Genomic DNA, 15,483 nt, shown 5'->3' on the forward strand with positions numbered 1-15,483 from the left:
CCCCTCTGCTCTGCCCTGGGGAGACCACACCTGGAATCTTGTGTCCAGCTGTGGCCCCTCAGTTCCAGCAGGACAGGGAACTGCTGCAGAGAGTCCAGCGCAGCCACCAAGATGCTGCAGGGAGTGGAGCATCTCCCGTGTGAGGAAAGGCTGAGGGAGCTGGGGCTCTGGAGCTGGACAAGAGGACACTGAGGGGGGACTCATTCCTGGGGATCAATATGGAAAGGGGCAGTGTCAGGAGGATGCAGCCAGGCTCTGCTGGTGACAACCAGTGACAGGACAAGGGGCAATGGGTGCAAACTGGAACACAGGAGGTTCCACTGAAAGATGAGCAGAAACTTGTTGGGGGTGAGGGTGGCAGAGCCTGGCCCAGGCTGCCCAGGGGGTTGTGGAGTCTCCCTCTGTGCAGACATTCCAACCCGCCTGGACACCTTCCTGTGTAACCTCATCTGGGTGTTCCTGCTCCATGGGGGATTGCACTGGATGAGCTTTCCAGGGCCCTTCAACCCCTCACATTGTTCTGTGACTCTGTGATTCTGTTATGACATTCAGCGCCCTGGTCTGGTGAAGGTGTCCCTGCTCATGTCAGGGGTTGTGCAGGACGAGGTCCCTTCCACCCGAACGGTTCTACTCCCGCCGGCAGCTCCCGCGGGGACAGCCCGGAACGGAGTTTCCGCGGCCGCGTTGCCCGGGGGGCGGTGCCGGCGCAGCGCGCGGTGCGCGGCCCTTTCCGTTCCCCCGCGCGGCCCATGGCGGCGCCCGGCGCGCTGCTCGCCTGGTGCGTGCAGCACCTGCGCGGGGACTTCGGGCTGGACGTGGACGAGGACGTGGTGAGGTGAGCGGGCCGGGGACCCGCACCCTGCGCCGGGTCCCTCTTTCCGGGGGCGCGGCCGCCGTGGCTTCTTGCGCGGCCTCCGCGTCCCCCAGAGCCCGTGGAGCCACACGGGGGGAAACGGGGGAGATCTTTGCACGGGGCTGTGCCGGGGACACGTGTCCCGTGACGGGACGGGGCCGTTGTGGGTGGGTGGGGAGGGGCTTTGAAAGAAAACGGCCTCAAGTTGCGCCAGGGGAGGTTGAGGTTGGATCTGGGGAACAATTTCTTCCCCAAAGGGCTGTGGGGCATTGGAACAGGCTGCCCAGGGCAGTGCTGGAGTCACCAGCCCTGGAGGGGTTGAAAAGGCGTTTAGATGAGGTTCTCAGGGACACGGGTTAGTGCTTGAGTTGGGTTGTGGTTGCATTCAATGATCCTGAGGGTCTCTTCCAACTGAAATGCTTCAGTTCTACAATTCTAAGGGCACGCTGCTGTCTCCTTGGGTTTATGCAGAAGCTCTTTAGTTCATGGTTATTATTTTTTTTGTTGTTTGTTTTATGTGACACAGTGAGAACCGGAGTCTCACGGTGCATTTTTTGGCATTTGGAGGGAGGGTTTTGGGGGTGTCACTCTATACTGGAACAGAAGGAGAAAGATAATGTATCTCATTATCTTTTCACTGAAACAGACACAAAGAATTTTTCCAAAGTGCCTGTCTGACTGTTTCACGGGGTTTCCCCAAAGCACTTGTCTGGGAATTTGACTCATGGAATCGCAGAATCTTTTCAGTTGGAAGAGACCCTCAGGATCATGGAGTCCAACCATAACCCACCTCGGCACTGCCCCATGTCCTGAGAACCTCATGTCCGTCTGTCCAGCCCTCCAGGGCTGGTGACCCCAGCACTGCCCTGAGCAGCCTGTTCAATGCCCCACAGCCCTTTAGGGAAGAAATTGTTCCCACATCCAACCTCAACCTCCCCTGGCGCAACTTGAGGCCGTTTCCTCTGGTCCTGGCGCTTGTTCCTGGGGAGCAGAGCCCGACCCCCCTGGCTCCAAGCTCCTTTCAGGCAGTTCAGAGATCAGAAGGTCTCCCCTCAGCTCCTGTTCTCCAGCTGAACCCCCCAGGTCCCTCAGCCGCTCCCATCACACTTGTGCTCCAGCCACTCATCAGCTTCGTCACCTCCTCTGCACTCTCTCCAGTACCTCGATGTTCTTCTTATGATGAGAGGCCCATTTTTTGCCCCATATAAACCCATCTCTTACCGTAGTCTCTACAGAAACCTGATCTGGAGAGATAAATTCCATACGTACCTGATTAGGTTGTTGGTTTTCTCAGAACAAAAGCCACCTTACCCATTTTTTCTCTGTCCTGCCCTCTTACAGGTACATCTTGTCAATAACAAATGAGGATGAGATCCGGGAGTACGTCATTGACCTCATTCAGGGGACCGATGGGAAGAAGAGTCAGTTTGTAGAAGAACTTCTGGCCAGGTGGCGGAAATCGTCCCAGCTGCTGTCCGAGCCTGTGCCCGCGTTCCGCAAAAAGGATGGTGAGTGCCATGGGGAAGAAGTCTCAAATAAGCTTGTCTCAGTTATTCTGTTTATAAATAATTATGTGCCGTGAATGCCCACAACTCATCCTATTTCTGTTCTTTGTGACAGTGTAAAGCCCATTTTCATTTACCAAGTAAGAGTTCAGGGACATGAGGCTGCACCTTGAATCCTGTGTTCAGTTTTGGGCCCCTCATGTCAAGAAAGGGCTTGAGGTGCTGGAGTGAGTTGAGGGAAGGGAACGGAGCTGGAGCACAAGTGTGATGGGAGCGGCTGAGGGACCTGGGGGTTCAGCTGGAGAACAGGAGCTGAGGGGAGACCTTCTGATCTCTGAACTGCCTGAAAGGAGCTTGGAGCCAGGGGGGTCGGGCTCTGCTCCCCAGGAACAAGCGCCAGGACCAGAGGAAACGGCCTCAAGTTGCGCCAGGGGAGGCTGAGGTTGGGTCTGGGGAACAATTTCTTCCCCAAAGGGCTGTGGGGCATTGGAACAGGCTGCCCAGGGCAGTGCTGGGGTCACCATCCCTGGAGGGCTGGACACACGGACATGAGGTTCTTAGGGACATGGGGCAGTGCCAGGGGTGGGTTAACAGTTGGACTCAATGATCTTTAAGTTATTTTCCAACCAAAACAATTCTACGATTCTGTGATCTTGCTCCTGCTGGTAGTTACTCAGCCTTTCTTTGTGCTTACACACACTTCCAGAGCCTTCAGAAGTGCCTCGGGCTGGAGACCAAGCGAAAAAGGGTAAACGCAAAGGAAGGAACAAGCAGGAGACGCCTGCGTATGCTGAGCCAAGTGCACCTGTGGAGGAAGTGAAAACTCCCCTGGACCTGGCCAAGGTGAGTGTGTGTGGTGCACGAGGGCGAGCTGCGTGTCGCTGGTGCTGGGGACACGCTTTGAGTTTGGGTGGCGAGGAAAGGTGACATCAAACGCTCCAGCCAAAGATGTGATCGGAAAGTGGAAACGAGCTTTGGGAAATACGAATCCTTCATTAATCGGAGTCTTGATGGAGAAGGTTATACGCTTGAAAGTGTGTTTGTGTTTCTAAGCTTTGGCTTCTAAGATTCTAAGCTTGTGTCCATCTCCAAAAAAAAAGGTGACAAGACAGTCTTATATACAGCACCGCTTCTGTGAGATATACGTAAAATAATCATCAGGTAGCGATTGTGTCAAAATGGATTTTACTCCCGCCGCAAGAAGCCTGGCTGAACAAGCGGCAATGGAAATCGATGCTGTAATTAGTGACAAATGTGTTTCTTTAAAGCAGAGCTGTGAAGGTTGAGGGATTAAGGAAGCCACTAAGTGGGCAGAACATTCCTTCTTGCTGTATTTCAAACTCCTCAGTCCTGCTGCAGAAAGCCTTAATTGGTCAATGAAATATTTCAGGCTGCTTCCGAGGGGAATCCTTGGGCACTAGAGCGAGGAGTCTGAGCGCTGCAGTGAGCGCCTGTTTCCCACAACAGCAGCTCCGGTTTGGCCCTCGGCCTCCCCTGTTCCGTTTTGTGTGGAAATTATTTTGCGGTGTTCCTAAACAGTCTGAGCTGCGATGGAAGAAACTGTGAAATACGAGCATAGAAATGCTAAACCCCAGGAAACGCTGCTCTTTTCAAGCAGCACGCGGCCATAGGGCTGTTTTATGCAGCAGATTTGTTCTCTAGCCAGCAGAACTGTTTCCCACAGTCAGTGGGAATAAACGGTGGAACCTGAAGTTATGTTTTTCCACTGAGGGTTTTGTAGCAAGAAAGCTGTAAATGCTCAAAACATTTGTAGAAGTGTTTGTATGAAAGGTTAAAAAAACACAGGTTTTGAGCTGGGGGTTGAAAAAGGACAGCGGTGTTCCATTGTCTTGTGGTTGTCTTTTGAGCTAATTAAAAAGAAAAGCGAGCAAGCTGTGCCAAAGTTTGCTTTATGTGTTTAATTTTTTCCTAAATATGCTGTTTGGATCTGGATGTGGCAGTAAAACCAGTTGGGCAGAAGTGGAGGGGACTGGAAACACCGTTGAGAGCAGAGCAGGGAAAAAGAGTCCAGGCAAGAGGTGTCCTGATGCAGAGAAAAAAGGGAAAAGCGGGAGCTTTGTGCTGTAATTAATTCCTGCAATTAGCTTCTCAACAATTCACTTCTCATCTGGTACGTGCTGGAGACGTCAAGTGGGAGGAGAAACCCTTTGTTTCATCGATCAAAGTGTAAGGTTTGAGGGAGAAAACGCAGAGTTCCACTGTTAGATTATTAATCCAGCCATCATCTCAATTAATCTTGCTTTGTTTCTGATCAGAGTTTCTCTACTTGAGCCTGACCTGAAGTTTAATCCCTGCCCCTAGTGCAGTCTCTGATCGAAACTCAGAGAGGTGAATCTCAGATTCACCGATGCCACGTCATTTAATGAGAAGAATTTACATCACAGCTGAATATTTGAACACGCAGTGTGTGGAAAACAAAATCTGAGGTGACTGTGAGCCCAGAGGTCCTGCCGCCACCAGCTGTTTGCGGGGACAGGCGCACAGGACTTCAGATTTACGAACAGGGGGTTACTCAAACCTCGGTGGCCCTTGAAAATCAATCGGGGCGTCGCTGAGCTGCTGTTGGAAGCTGTTAAATACACGTGGGTTGAGAACTGGGTCTGGAGGACGGGCAGCGCGCCTGCCAAGCGGTTTTAGCTTTCAGAGTCAGCACACGTCAAGTGGATCAGCAACATCCTGATGTTCTTGCTTTGTTTAGATTCCTCGGAGGTTTTCTGGCAGGCCTAAGCTTGTCTTTCCGTTTAATCAGGGTTCTGGGCCAAGTCTCGCTGCAGCTAGGCGGAATAACGCGGGTCTGAGTCTCCCAGCCTGCTCAAGGGTCGGTGTTTCCCTTTGCTGCTGGGGTTGCAGCATGAGTACAGTTTGTTTGTTGAATTTGTTGCTTCTCAGGCACAGGAGAGCAGCAGCGTGGGCAGCAGCAATTCCTCCAAGAAGAAGCCCAAATTTGTCAGCCTGTACACCAAGGAGGGGCAGGACAAGCTGGCCGTGCTGATCCCCGGGCGTCACGCCTGCGAGTGCCTGGGCCAGAAGCACAAGCTCGTCAACAACTGCCTGGTTTGCGGGCGCATCGTGTGCGAGCAGGAGGGCTCCGGGCCCTGCTTGTTCTGTGGTTCTCTGGTGAGTAACGCGGCGGTTTTGATTTGCCACGCTAGAGCGTGACGTGGTTCGCTTCGCGCTTTGAGGCTGAATTAGCCTATCGAGATCAAGATTCCTCTAGCAGAGATGGAGGAAAAGATTGGTTGGGTGAAGAAAATGTTTAAAATCAGATCTGTTGCTGTTTGTAAAGATTTGTTTAACTCGAAGTGGCCAACTGAGAGAGGATCTCTGCGCTAAGCGTTGTTCAGCTGCTTGGGGAGGTTCTGAGTGCAGTTTGAGGTCATGTAGCAACGTGCTCACCCACAGCACCAAGAAACACCAAACTGTACAGTTCTCATGAATAAAGAACGGGCTTTCAAGATTCTCCCTGCATAAATAACACCAAAGGGAAGGAGGTGTGGACTGTCCTGGCCTTTTTAAACAGTTCACTTTGAGCTGTTGACTGAGGCTCTGAAGCTGCTCAAGATCCTTCCTAAGTCCTCATTTTCCTCCTTAGGTGTGCACTAAAGAAGAGCAGGACATTCTCCAACGGGACTCGAACAAGAGCCAGAAGTTGCTGAAGAAGCTCATGGCGGGTCAGTAGCAATTAGGTACCTGTAATATAACGAATCAAATCAGTAGCGCAACAGCAGGAGCCCTGTGCTACGCTCGCCTTGAAACCGTGTAGGGGTGAGATTGTGCGTGTCCAGAATGTCCAGATCCATTCAGAGAAAAGCAACGAAGCTGGTGAAGGATATTGTCGCATGGAGGGGGTCGGGCTCTGCTCCCCAGGAACAAGCGCCAGGACCAGAGGAAACGGCCTCAAGTTGCGCCAGGGGAGGTTGAGGTTGGATCTGGGAACAATTTCTTCCCCAAAGGGCTGTGGGGCATTGGAACAGGCTGCCCAGGGCAGTGCTGGAGTCACCATCCCTGGAGGGGTTTAAAAGGCTTTTAGACAAGGTTCTCAGAGACATGGGGCAGTGCCAGGGGTGGGTAGTGGTTGGACTCGATCTTAAAGGTCTTTTCCAACCAAAACGCTTCTGTGATTCATCCACATCATAAAGAGCTGCTGGCAAAGCCTAATGGTAATTCCCACTTGGGAGCGGACACCTGGATGTTTCTCTGGGCTGTAAACTGCCAGGACAGTTTGTGAAGTTTATTTACTTCAGGCTTTCTTGCCCCGGTTGCTGCACGCTGGCCGTGGTGGGCGATCAAAGGACGTTGTGTCCCCTCTGCGAGCGCTCGCCAGCGTTTCTGGGCTTCCACAGAGGTGACAACTCTGTGCGTCAAATGGCAGCGGGTATTGTCCTTACCCAGAGGCCCCGGGGCTACTTGTTAGGCATTTCTCAATCAATGACAGGGACTGGATCGCCGTAGCAGTCTTTGAAAATGAGGACAAGGCTCCTGTGGAATGATGATGTGTTGCCGGCTGATTTGCTGGGTCTGCAGAGGTGCTGGGGAATATTTTCTAATGGCTCTTCTTGTCTAACACTTATCTCGGGAGCTAAAAATAGGAACAGAGCCAAGGAAAGCAAGAAGAAATAATACCCAGTCTCCCAGCGAGGACCTGTTTGTCTGAGTGTAGCTGAAACACAGCCAAGGTCACAGTGTTCTTGGTTGAAAAACACACTTTGCTGAAGAACTGGGAAAATATTTACTCTGGGTCTCGATGTCAACTTCTCTTTAGAGCTGCTGAGATGGCGGGAGGTCCTGTAAGTCCTTGAGAGCAACAGATCATGGAGTTGGTCTGGTTATAATCTTCCCTTATAGATCCTGCTATACTTCAGAATCCCGTTTTCTTCCCCATTTTATCAGCCTTATCCATGCAGGAAAAAGCTGAAATGCGGGTAATTATTTGTCTTGGGAGTGAAAAACTGGATCAGCGATGACAGGGAAATACAGGCTTTGTGTTTCCTCAAAATAAAAGCATTAGCCTGTGTGATGTCTGCTGCGAAATTCATCGGTTTGTTCCATTGTGGCTTTGATGCGAACACGCTTGGTTTTTGTTCCCCCCTCCCTTTGTTTGGTTGGGTTTTGGCTCCTGGCCAGAAATGGTGATGAAGAAGAGATGGCTGCTGGGAATTGATTTCTGCATCTCTAACAAATGGTCTGCAAAACCCGCTGAGGTGTGTGGGGGAGGATTTTGCTTGCGAAAGGCTCCAGTGGCAGCTGCACGGTTTGCTCTGGAACTGGCACCTGTGGGTCATTTAGTGTGACCAAGAGTCTCGTTGTGGAGCTAACAACACTCGGGAGAGAATTTGGCTTTCAGGAGGGGACGCGGGGCCTGCGGCTGGTGATGGGCAGAATTTAAACAGCCCAAATTGTTGGGAGGGGTGGAGAACTGAAGAGCAAGACCTTCTCTCTCAACGCATTGTCACTGTAGTGTTTAAATGCTTCCTTCTTGGAGGAAGGAGTTTGTCAAAGGGACTAGAGGCAAAATCAGGGCTAAACCTGGTTTGGAAAGGTCCTGAACTGGTGCAAGGTTCCATGGATGGTGTTTGTTTTAGGAGGGATTTCTGCAGCCGGGCCCAGCAAGGCTGGGCTTGAAATGACTGCCTGTTGAGCTGTGATTTGTTTTCTCTCGCAGGCGCTGAGAGTTCGGGGAATTTGGACGCCGTAAGCAAAGACTTGCTGCCTCGCCAAGAAGCACGGCTTAAAGCGGGCCTGGAGATGGCCGTGAAACACAAAGACAAGTTGTTGGAATTTGACAGGACGAGGTAAGACACGAGCTGGGAGACGCTCCTGAAACAGCATCAATGACCTGGCGGGATAAGTCACCTTTGTTGTATCTCGCAGTGTGCGTCGAACCCAGGTCATTGATGATGAATCTGATTACTTTGCCACGGACTCCAACCAGTGGCTGTCGAAGCAGGAGCGGGAGGCTCTGCAGAGGAGGGAGCGGGAGCTGCGGGAGCTGCGGCACGCCTCCCGCCTCGCCAGAAAAGTCACCATCGACTTCGCCGGCCGGCAGGTCCTGGAGGAGGACACCAGCATGGCCGAGTACCACAGCAAGTGAGTGAGAACCGCAGTGCCGGGGCACGCGGCAGGAAATCCGCACGGGCTGAATGGGGAGGAGCAGGTGTAAGAGAGCAAGCGGATCCCTTGAAACGCGCCTCTGATGTTAGGGTGCAGTTTTATGTCATTTTCTTCCTTGAGGGTCCTGAGGACAGCAGGGTGACCAAGAGCCAGCACTGGGCCCTTGTGGCCAGGAAGCCAATGGGACCTGGGGTGGGTTAGAAGGGGGTGGTCAGTAGGTCAGAGAGGTTCTCCTGCCTCTCTGCTCTGCCCTGGGGAGACCACACCTGGAATCTTGTGTCCAGTTGTGGCCCCTCAGTTCCAGCAGGACAGGGAACTGCTGGAGAGAGTCCAGCGCAGCCACCAAGATGCTGCAGGGAGTGGAGCATCTCCCGTGTGAGGAAAGGCTGAGGGAGCTGGGGCTCTGGAGCTGGACAAGAGGACACTGAGGGGGGACTCATTCCTGGGGATCAATATGGAAAGGGGCAGTGTCAGGAGGATGGAGCCAGGCTCTTCAACCAGTGACAGGACAAGGGGCAATGGGTGCAAACTGGAACACAGGAGGTTCCACTGAAATCTGAGAAGCAACGTGTTGGGGTGAGGGTGTCAGAGCCTGGCCCAGGCTGCCCAGGGGGGTTGTGGAGTCTCCTTCTGTGCAGACATTCCAACCTGCCTGGACACCTTCCTGTGTAACCTCATCTGGGTGTTCCTGCTCCATGGGGGGATTGCACTGGATGAGCTTTCCAGGGCCCTTCCAACCCGTCACATTCTGTGACTCTGTGAGGGTTTTTTTTGGCTTGCAGCACATCATCTCTTCCAGCACAGCTCTGCTGAGACCCCCTCGGAATCCCAGCTGAGCAAGGTTTGCGTGGGGTTTCGATAGCTGGCATGTCTGTTAAAGATAAAGCCACCCTGAAAAGAGATGCTGTGGAATGCCGATCTCAACAGAACGCATTCGTCTCAAATTCAAAGCAGGCTGAGTTTCTGTGGTAGATTTAACTGCTCCAATTAGAAATCGGAGCGAGCGAGGAAATCGTTTGGCCAGGAGAGGTGGTGATAAGACGCCTTGGCTCAGAAATGTGCGTGTGGGGAACAGGGGGATGTTGCCAGGGGGAGCAGGGGATTTTCACGCCTCTCGTTTGTGCTTTGCAGGCTGGATGAAACCATCGAAGCCATTAACTGTGGCACACTGAGCAAGGCAGCGGGGAGCCCGGAAGCAAAGACGACACTGAATTCTGGTGTTTTGGTGAATCCCCGTCTTCTTCAGCCTGCTCCTTTGGTCAGTACAGGTTGAATGGTTTATACCAGAGTAAGGACTAACGTTGAAGAGCTGAGCTTAAGCACTGTGTATCTAGCATGTTTGTAGTGCCTCTGTCCTCCTCCATGTCTGAGAGATCGTCATTAACCCTCTGAGCTGGGGCCAGAAGCTTTACCGATGCCCTGCTCTATTCCCTGCTCTTGGGAGCTGATTTATCTGGTTTTTAGTCTCCTGCCTCTCATCTTCAGGAACTCGCAAGAATTTCTGTGAATCAGCCTAAGGCTGTGTCACTTTTTCAGCTCTTTATGAAGCCTTTGCTGCCAGGTTTTCAATTTGCAAAGGGCATCATCTCTACCCTCCAATTCCCCTTCAGTCGTGGGTTGCTTGGTGCCTACTAAGCATTTGGGGGTTGGATGTTTCCCTGTTTTGAGTGTTGATCGTTGTAAATATGTTTTGAAAACTGTGTCTTCCTGTGAATGCTCTGAAATGCCAGCAGGTAGATTTATTTTTTAAATCCATGGTTCAGCTGTGATGCATAGAAAGGAAACGCTGCGCAGGGCAGAGCACCACCTTGGTTTTCCTCCTGCCCGAGCACGGCACGTGAAGCTGGTCCCCAAAAGAGCAATACCCCTGCCCTTGAATGAAGTAAAACTTCAAATAGGACCTGCACTCAATTTACGTCGTTCCTACAGAGGTGCTAACGCTTTTCTCTTTTCTTTTGGACACGCTGAAGTGGGTGGACCAAACGGGTGTGCTGCCACCCAGGAAAAGTCTCCCGGCGCTGGACGGTGGGGACCAGCCCGGCCCTGAGCGGAGCAGGTTGCGGATCCAGGACCGAGAGCTGCAGGAGATCTCTGACGACGGCTGGTGCCTCAGCCTGCACCAGCCTTGGGCGTCCCTGCTCGTCAGGGGAATCAAAAGGTAAAGGGCTGGTCTGAACCCTCAGGTATCCTGCTCAGCTCTTACTTCGTAGGTGAGGTGGAAAGTTTTGTGTTCCTGAGGGGCCTTTGTGCTTTGGACAAGCTGCTGGTAGCTCCAGGTTTGGCAGCCGTGCTTCCTCATCCGGCGGACTGATGGGCTGAGAATCAGTTATTTTGGGGTTTGGAAGGTGCAAGTTTCTTCACATTGGTTAAATGGAGCGAGAGGCCGAGATTTCTGCGGCACAGTCACAGCATAGCTTTCTAGAATTGGAAAGGCAAATAAGCGGAAAATGTGAAATATGTGCTTTTTGTCTGTCAAAAAGAAGCCAGCGGTGGCTTTGTTTAAAGAAACAACCCCATGCACACACCCCTTGCCGCTACCTTCCCCCTCTGGGCTTGGAATCAGGTTACAAAGAGAAGCTCCTTCTGCCCAGCATCCCAGGCACGTTAATTCACCTTTTTATCGCAGAACAAAGAATCTCCTTTAGCCTTTTTTTTCCCTCTTCCCTTCACAGAACTTTTCATTTAAGAGAGCAAAGCTTTTGCACTTCCCAAGCTAAAGATGCTAGAAACATTAACGTGTCCGGATTCTGCATCCAGGTGCTCTGGGATCCTCAGGAGCCGCAACTACTGACCACCCTGTGCCTGTGTGTGGTCCGTGATGACTCCCTCGATGACACACTTATTGTGTGTGACTTTTTGAGCTTGTGAGGGAATGGTGTGAGCAGATTGTCCTCCACATGTGTCCAGGTCCTGCTGTCCTGGCCGGGGATTGATGTCTTTTTTGCGGTGAGGCCACGCTCTGCTTGTGGTGTTATTCTCACCTGTCTCAGCTTTTCTCCGTAGCGCTGACACGTTGTTCGAGTTTCAATAGTCAGGGCAAAGCGGAGGGAAACGTTCCGTTGTAAAATCTGTCCATGTGGGTGATTTCTGCTGAAATTTAAGGTCTAAATTCTCCTTTGTTCTCCAGGGTGGAGGGCAGGACCTGGTACACGTCTCACAGAGGGCGGTTATGGATCGCAGCCACCGCTAAAAGACCTTCCCCTCAGGACATCTCTGAACTGCAGGCCACCTACCGAATGCTGCTCCGCAAAGGTGAGCTCCTCTCCTTGCATCTTGGTGTTATTTGCTACACTGAGCCCTGTAATGAGCAGTGGCAGGAAGCCCTCTCTGCTGAGCGGTTATTACTGCTTCGCTTTTCAACCTTCTGCTCTTGAAATCCTCTTCATCCTCGCTGCGTTTCGCCAGCCGGTGGCAGATTGGAACTCCGTCCTTTAGGTGGTCACGTACTCTGAGCACAAACACCTGATTTCTGCGATAGCTTTTGACAGTGAAGGACTTGGTTTTATCCTCGGCTCGAGCAACAAGCCGTTGAGCGTGTAAAGCAGCTTGTGCTTCAGCCTGATTGCGGTGGTGTCAAAGGATTTTCATATATTCCGACCGGAATCGGAATGGAAAAGCTGCAGGTTCTCGGGAAGGTGTTTATTCTCTGGGTGGGTGGGAGGACGCTGGTGGCTGCACCGCCCGCCTGTTTGTGCCGTGTCACTCGGCTTAAATGTCACCCAGCAGGACTGTCAGCTCCCTCGGCAGGGCAAGGGGCTTTTCCTGTGCTGTGTGTTCCTCTGTGGATATGGAATTAAATCTCCCAACCTTACTTCTGTCACGGCCAATATCCTGTGCTGAGAAAAACAACGACAGGGTGTTAAAGTCACTGTGTGTTTTCTTGCGCCTCAAGAATTAGAAGTGTGTGGAGCGGAGGGGAGGGCACGGGGGTCAGAAGCCCCAGCTGTGCGTGGGGACCTGCACGGCCTTCAGAGAGATCTCTTTTCGTGCAGATGTGGAATTCCCAAGCGATTATCCCTCAGGATGCCTCCTGGGCTGTGTGGACGTGACCGACTGTTTATCGCAAGAGCAGTTTCACGAGCAGGTGAGTACAGCAAATAAACCTGCAGGAGCTTTGCGTTAGCTTTTTAAGCTTTAAAGTTGCGTAATTCGCCTCTGTGAGATGTTCCGGAGCGGATGCCGAACAGAGATTTGCGGCCGTGATGGGAGAAGTTGTGACTTGTACATCTAGAAATCAAATATATTGAGAAAACGCATCTAGGCAGCGGTGGAAGGGAGCGGTGGGCTAATACAGCCTGAATCCATCCCCCACAGCGAGGGGGTTTGGTTGGAGCTGGTTTCTCATGTACACTGAAACTCTTTTCAAGGAGGACTCACACCTGCTTCATTAAACCGACGCAGATGGACGTGTGCCAGGACGCTGCAGCCGTGCTGGGCGGCGCAAAACAGCAACCTTAACGTTGGATTTTTGGTTTTCATCCTCGTTTGGCAAAATCGGGAGCGTACATCTTACCTCAGGGTGACTTCCGAAGCGCTGATTTCTCTTGAAACTTCCCGGAGCGCCGATAGAAAGGATTGCTCTGAGTTTTGCCCGGGCAGGCAGCAATATTTTGCTACCGCTGGGTATAACTGATCTTCCCGTTGCATGGTGGGCTCTGGATTAGGAGGGATCACGTACCCGTTTGGCCGCTTTTGGAGAGCAGCTGGAGATTACAGTGGATTAAGGCTCCCAAAGGACGTTTAATAGGCCTTTTTGTGAATGTGGCAGGTGAGCTGGAGGCCAGGGACACATCAGGTTGAGCTACTGGGATTTTCTTTGCCTGAGGCTTCGCTGGCAAGATCTCGTGGTTCGAGAAGGAGGGAGACCTGCAGGGAATGGGGGTCGACGCAGGAATCTCCTGTGAAATCTCAACCCCTACGAGTCGGTGGGTGCCGATGTGCACCCAGATGTGCTGAGAGCTGCCAGATGTCTCTGTGAGCCGTCCTTGCCGTGGGGAGGCGGTGGAGATGAGGAGAGGACGCTGATCCTTAGAGAAAGGTGAATATTGCGTATTACAGAGAGACAGAGCCAGGCTCTTTGGTGTCATACATAGCAGGAGGGTCATAAATTGAAAGGGAAGGTTTCAGTGTGACTTAAGGAAAATATTCCCTGGGAGGACGGTTGAGCGCTGCCCAGAGCAGTTGTGATCAAGACAAAGCCATGAGCAACCTCAGCTGAACCGCGTCCACCTCGCTTTGCTGGAGACCTCCTGAGGTCTGAGCGCCGATGCTGCGCCCACCTCTGCGCCCAAAAATCCAGAGTGGTGGGTTTTGTTAATAATATTAACTCATGGAGCCTGTGAGATGTTTTGCTAGAGGGAAATGCCTGGAAACTAGAGGTGAAGAGAATATTTCTGATGAGATTGTGTCTCAGTCGCGGGCGGAAGGGGGAGAGGTTGGAAGTACGAGCAGCAGAGGGAGCTTTGGGACTGGAACACACAGAAATCTGCAGGAGCGTTGGGCTTTGTAGGGGAATGAGCCTTGGGAGGGCAAAGAGGAAAGGACACTGGGGCCAGTGATGGGTTTTTCTCCTGTAGCATCTGCTGCTTTGCAGTTTGGTCTTGAATGGAGATTCTCATCCTTCTGTCTATAACGTGGGAAATACATCGTGGTCTCTCGCGAGTACTTTTCTCTCTCCAGCAATTCCTCCTCGTCCTTGTGTTCTTCAGGCCTTGGTAAAATGGCTGCGACAGCTCCTTACGATCAGGAAGTTGAGCTGTAGATAACAAGCTTTTAATCTTCCCATGGAGGAGCCCCCCAGTGAGTGATGTTGTCTGTAAATTCCTCCCGCGTTGCTCGGCCGCAGAGGCGCTGGGGGAAGAGCAGAATACTCCAGGAGCACCGTGACCAGACGTGCCAGTGAGAGATGTTCCTCTCTTCTCAACACCGCCATGCCACGGCACTTCATATTTCGCTGCCCTTTTGCTGCTTCTGTATTGCAAACTCTTTAGAATTCCTAATATGTTGCCTTTTTACAATGGTTTTGTCCATTTTTTCCCCAGGACTGCTTTACGCAGTGTTCATTTCCCTAGCTGCTAAGATTGAATTCAGAGGTCTGAGCATCCTTCTGAAGCTGCTTTATGAGGAAACGTGTGTTTTTGCGGATTGTGATGAGCAGTGAGCGCGTCTGAAGGAAGCTGAGCTTAATTTAATTGCGAGTGCTAGCAAGGTGAGGAAAACGTGCAGCGCCAGCGCAGAAACTCGGCTTGGATGTGGCTGGGAGTAGGAAATCCCTGTTGCTCAGGCTGGTGATTCAGCCCAGGTTCATCAGCAGCGTAATCCGCCCGTTTCTTGCTGTACAAAGATTCCCCCTCGCTTCGGGGGGACAGGGAAAGGAAGATGAGTTTTCACCACTTATGGCGTGCAAAGAACGTGGTATATTTCGAAATATCCGCAGGATATTCGTGGGTAATTAATGCGATGCAGCAGGAGAGGCTGTCGGAGGTGAAGCCACCGCCGAGGTCTCTTTGGGCGCTGCGCTTTGTCTCACACCTTCCTCCTCTCAGCTCCCACTTGAAGCGTCTGCGTTATCCGGAATCAGTCATTTCACAAGCCCCGTTTGCGGGTTATACCCACCGCCCCAAGGTGCAGTAGTTCCCTGACGTGCTCTTTGGCTTTTGATGGTGGTTCTGCCGTTTCCAGCAGCCGCGAAGTTTGTGTTGACTCTTGTGACCAAGGGAGATTCTTCCTGGTCTGTCCCTCCTGTGGCTTTTCTATTATTTCGCGGTCCTTTTGATGCTGTCACCCTCTCCCTGTTCAGTACCGTCTGCAGATTTAATTTCCTCGCTGGTCGCATCCTCTCTCAGGTTGCTAATGAAGATGTTAGTGGCACCCTGCTGGTATTTTTCTATTGTTATCCTCATTTAATATATATATATATATTTTAAACTTGTGCTCAAAAAACCCCAAATCAGGCAGCGATGCCCCATTTCACTGCACCAGCAGACTCAGACC

General features: G+C 51.9%; 1 protein-coding gene across 1 annotated transcript in view; it reads left to right on the plus strand.

Moving 5' to 3' along the window:
• The first annotated feature begins 729 nt into the window (after positions 1-729).
• TRIP4 (thyroid hormone receptor interactor 4) overlaps positions 730-15,483 on the plus strand; it is a 29,244-nt gene continuing 14,490 nt past the window's right edge. Inside the window, exons 1-11 of the mRNA XM_080351467.1 lie at positions 730-835; positions 2,195-2,361; positions 3,065-3,201; positions 5,269-5,496; positions 5,972-6,050; positions 8,042-8,171; positions 8,251-8,466; positions 9,622-9,748; positions 10,461-10,648; positions 11,618-11,742; positions 12,483-12,574. Coding sequence (XP_080207593.1) covers positions 750-835; positions 2,195-2,361; positions 3,065-3,201; positions 5,269-5,496; positions 5,972-6,050; positions 8,042-8,171; positions 8,251-8,466; positions 9,622-9,748; positions 10,461-10,648; positions 11,618-11,742; positions 12,483-12,574 — 1,575 coding nt within the window. The 5' untranslated portion in view covers positions 730-749. The remainder of the gene's footprint in view (positions 836-2,194; positions 2,362-3,064; positions 3,202-5,268; positions 5,497-5,971; positions 6,051-8,041; positions 8,172-8,250; positions 8,467-9,621; positions 9,749-10,460; positions 10,649-11,617; positions 11,743-12,482; positions 12,575-15,483) is intronic.

The sequence above is a fragment of the Nesoenas mayeri genome, assembly GCF_963082525.1.
Source record: "Nesoenas mayeri genome assembly, chromosome: 11".
Taxonomy (NCBI): Eukaryota; Metazoa; Chordata; class Aves; order Columbiformes; family Columbidae; genus Nesoenas; species Nesoenas mayeri.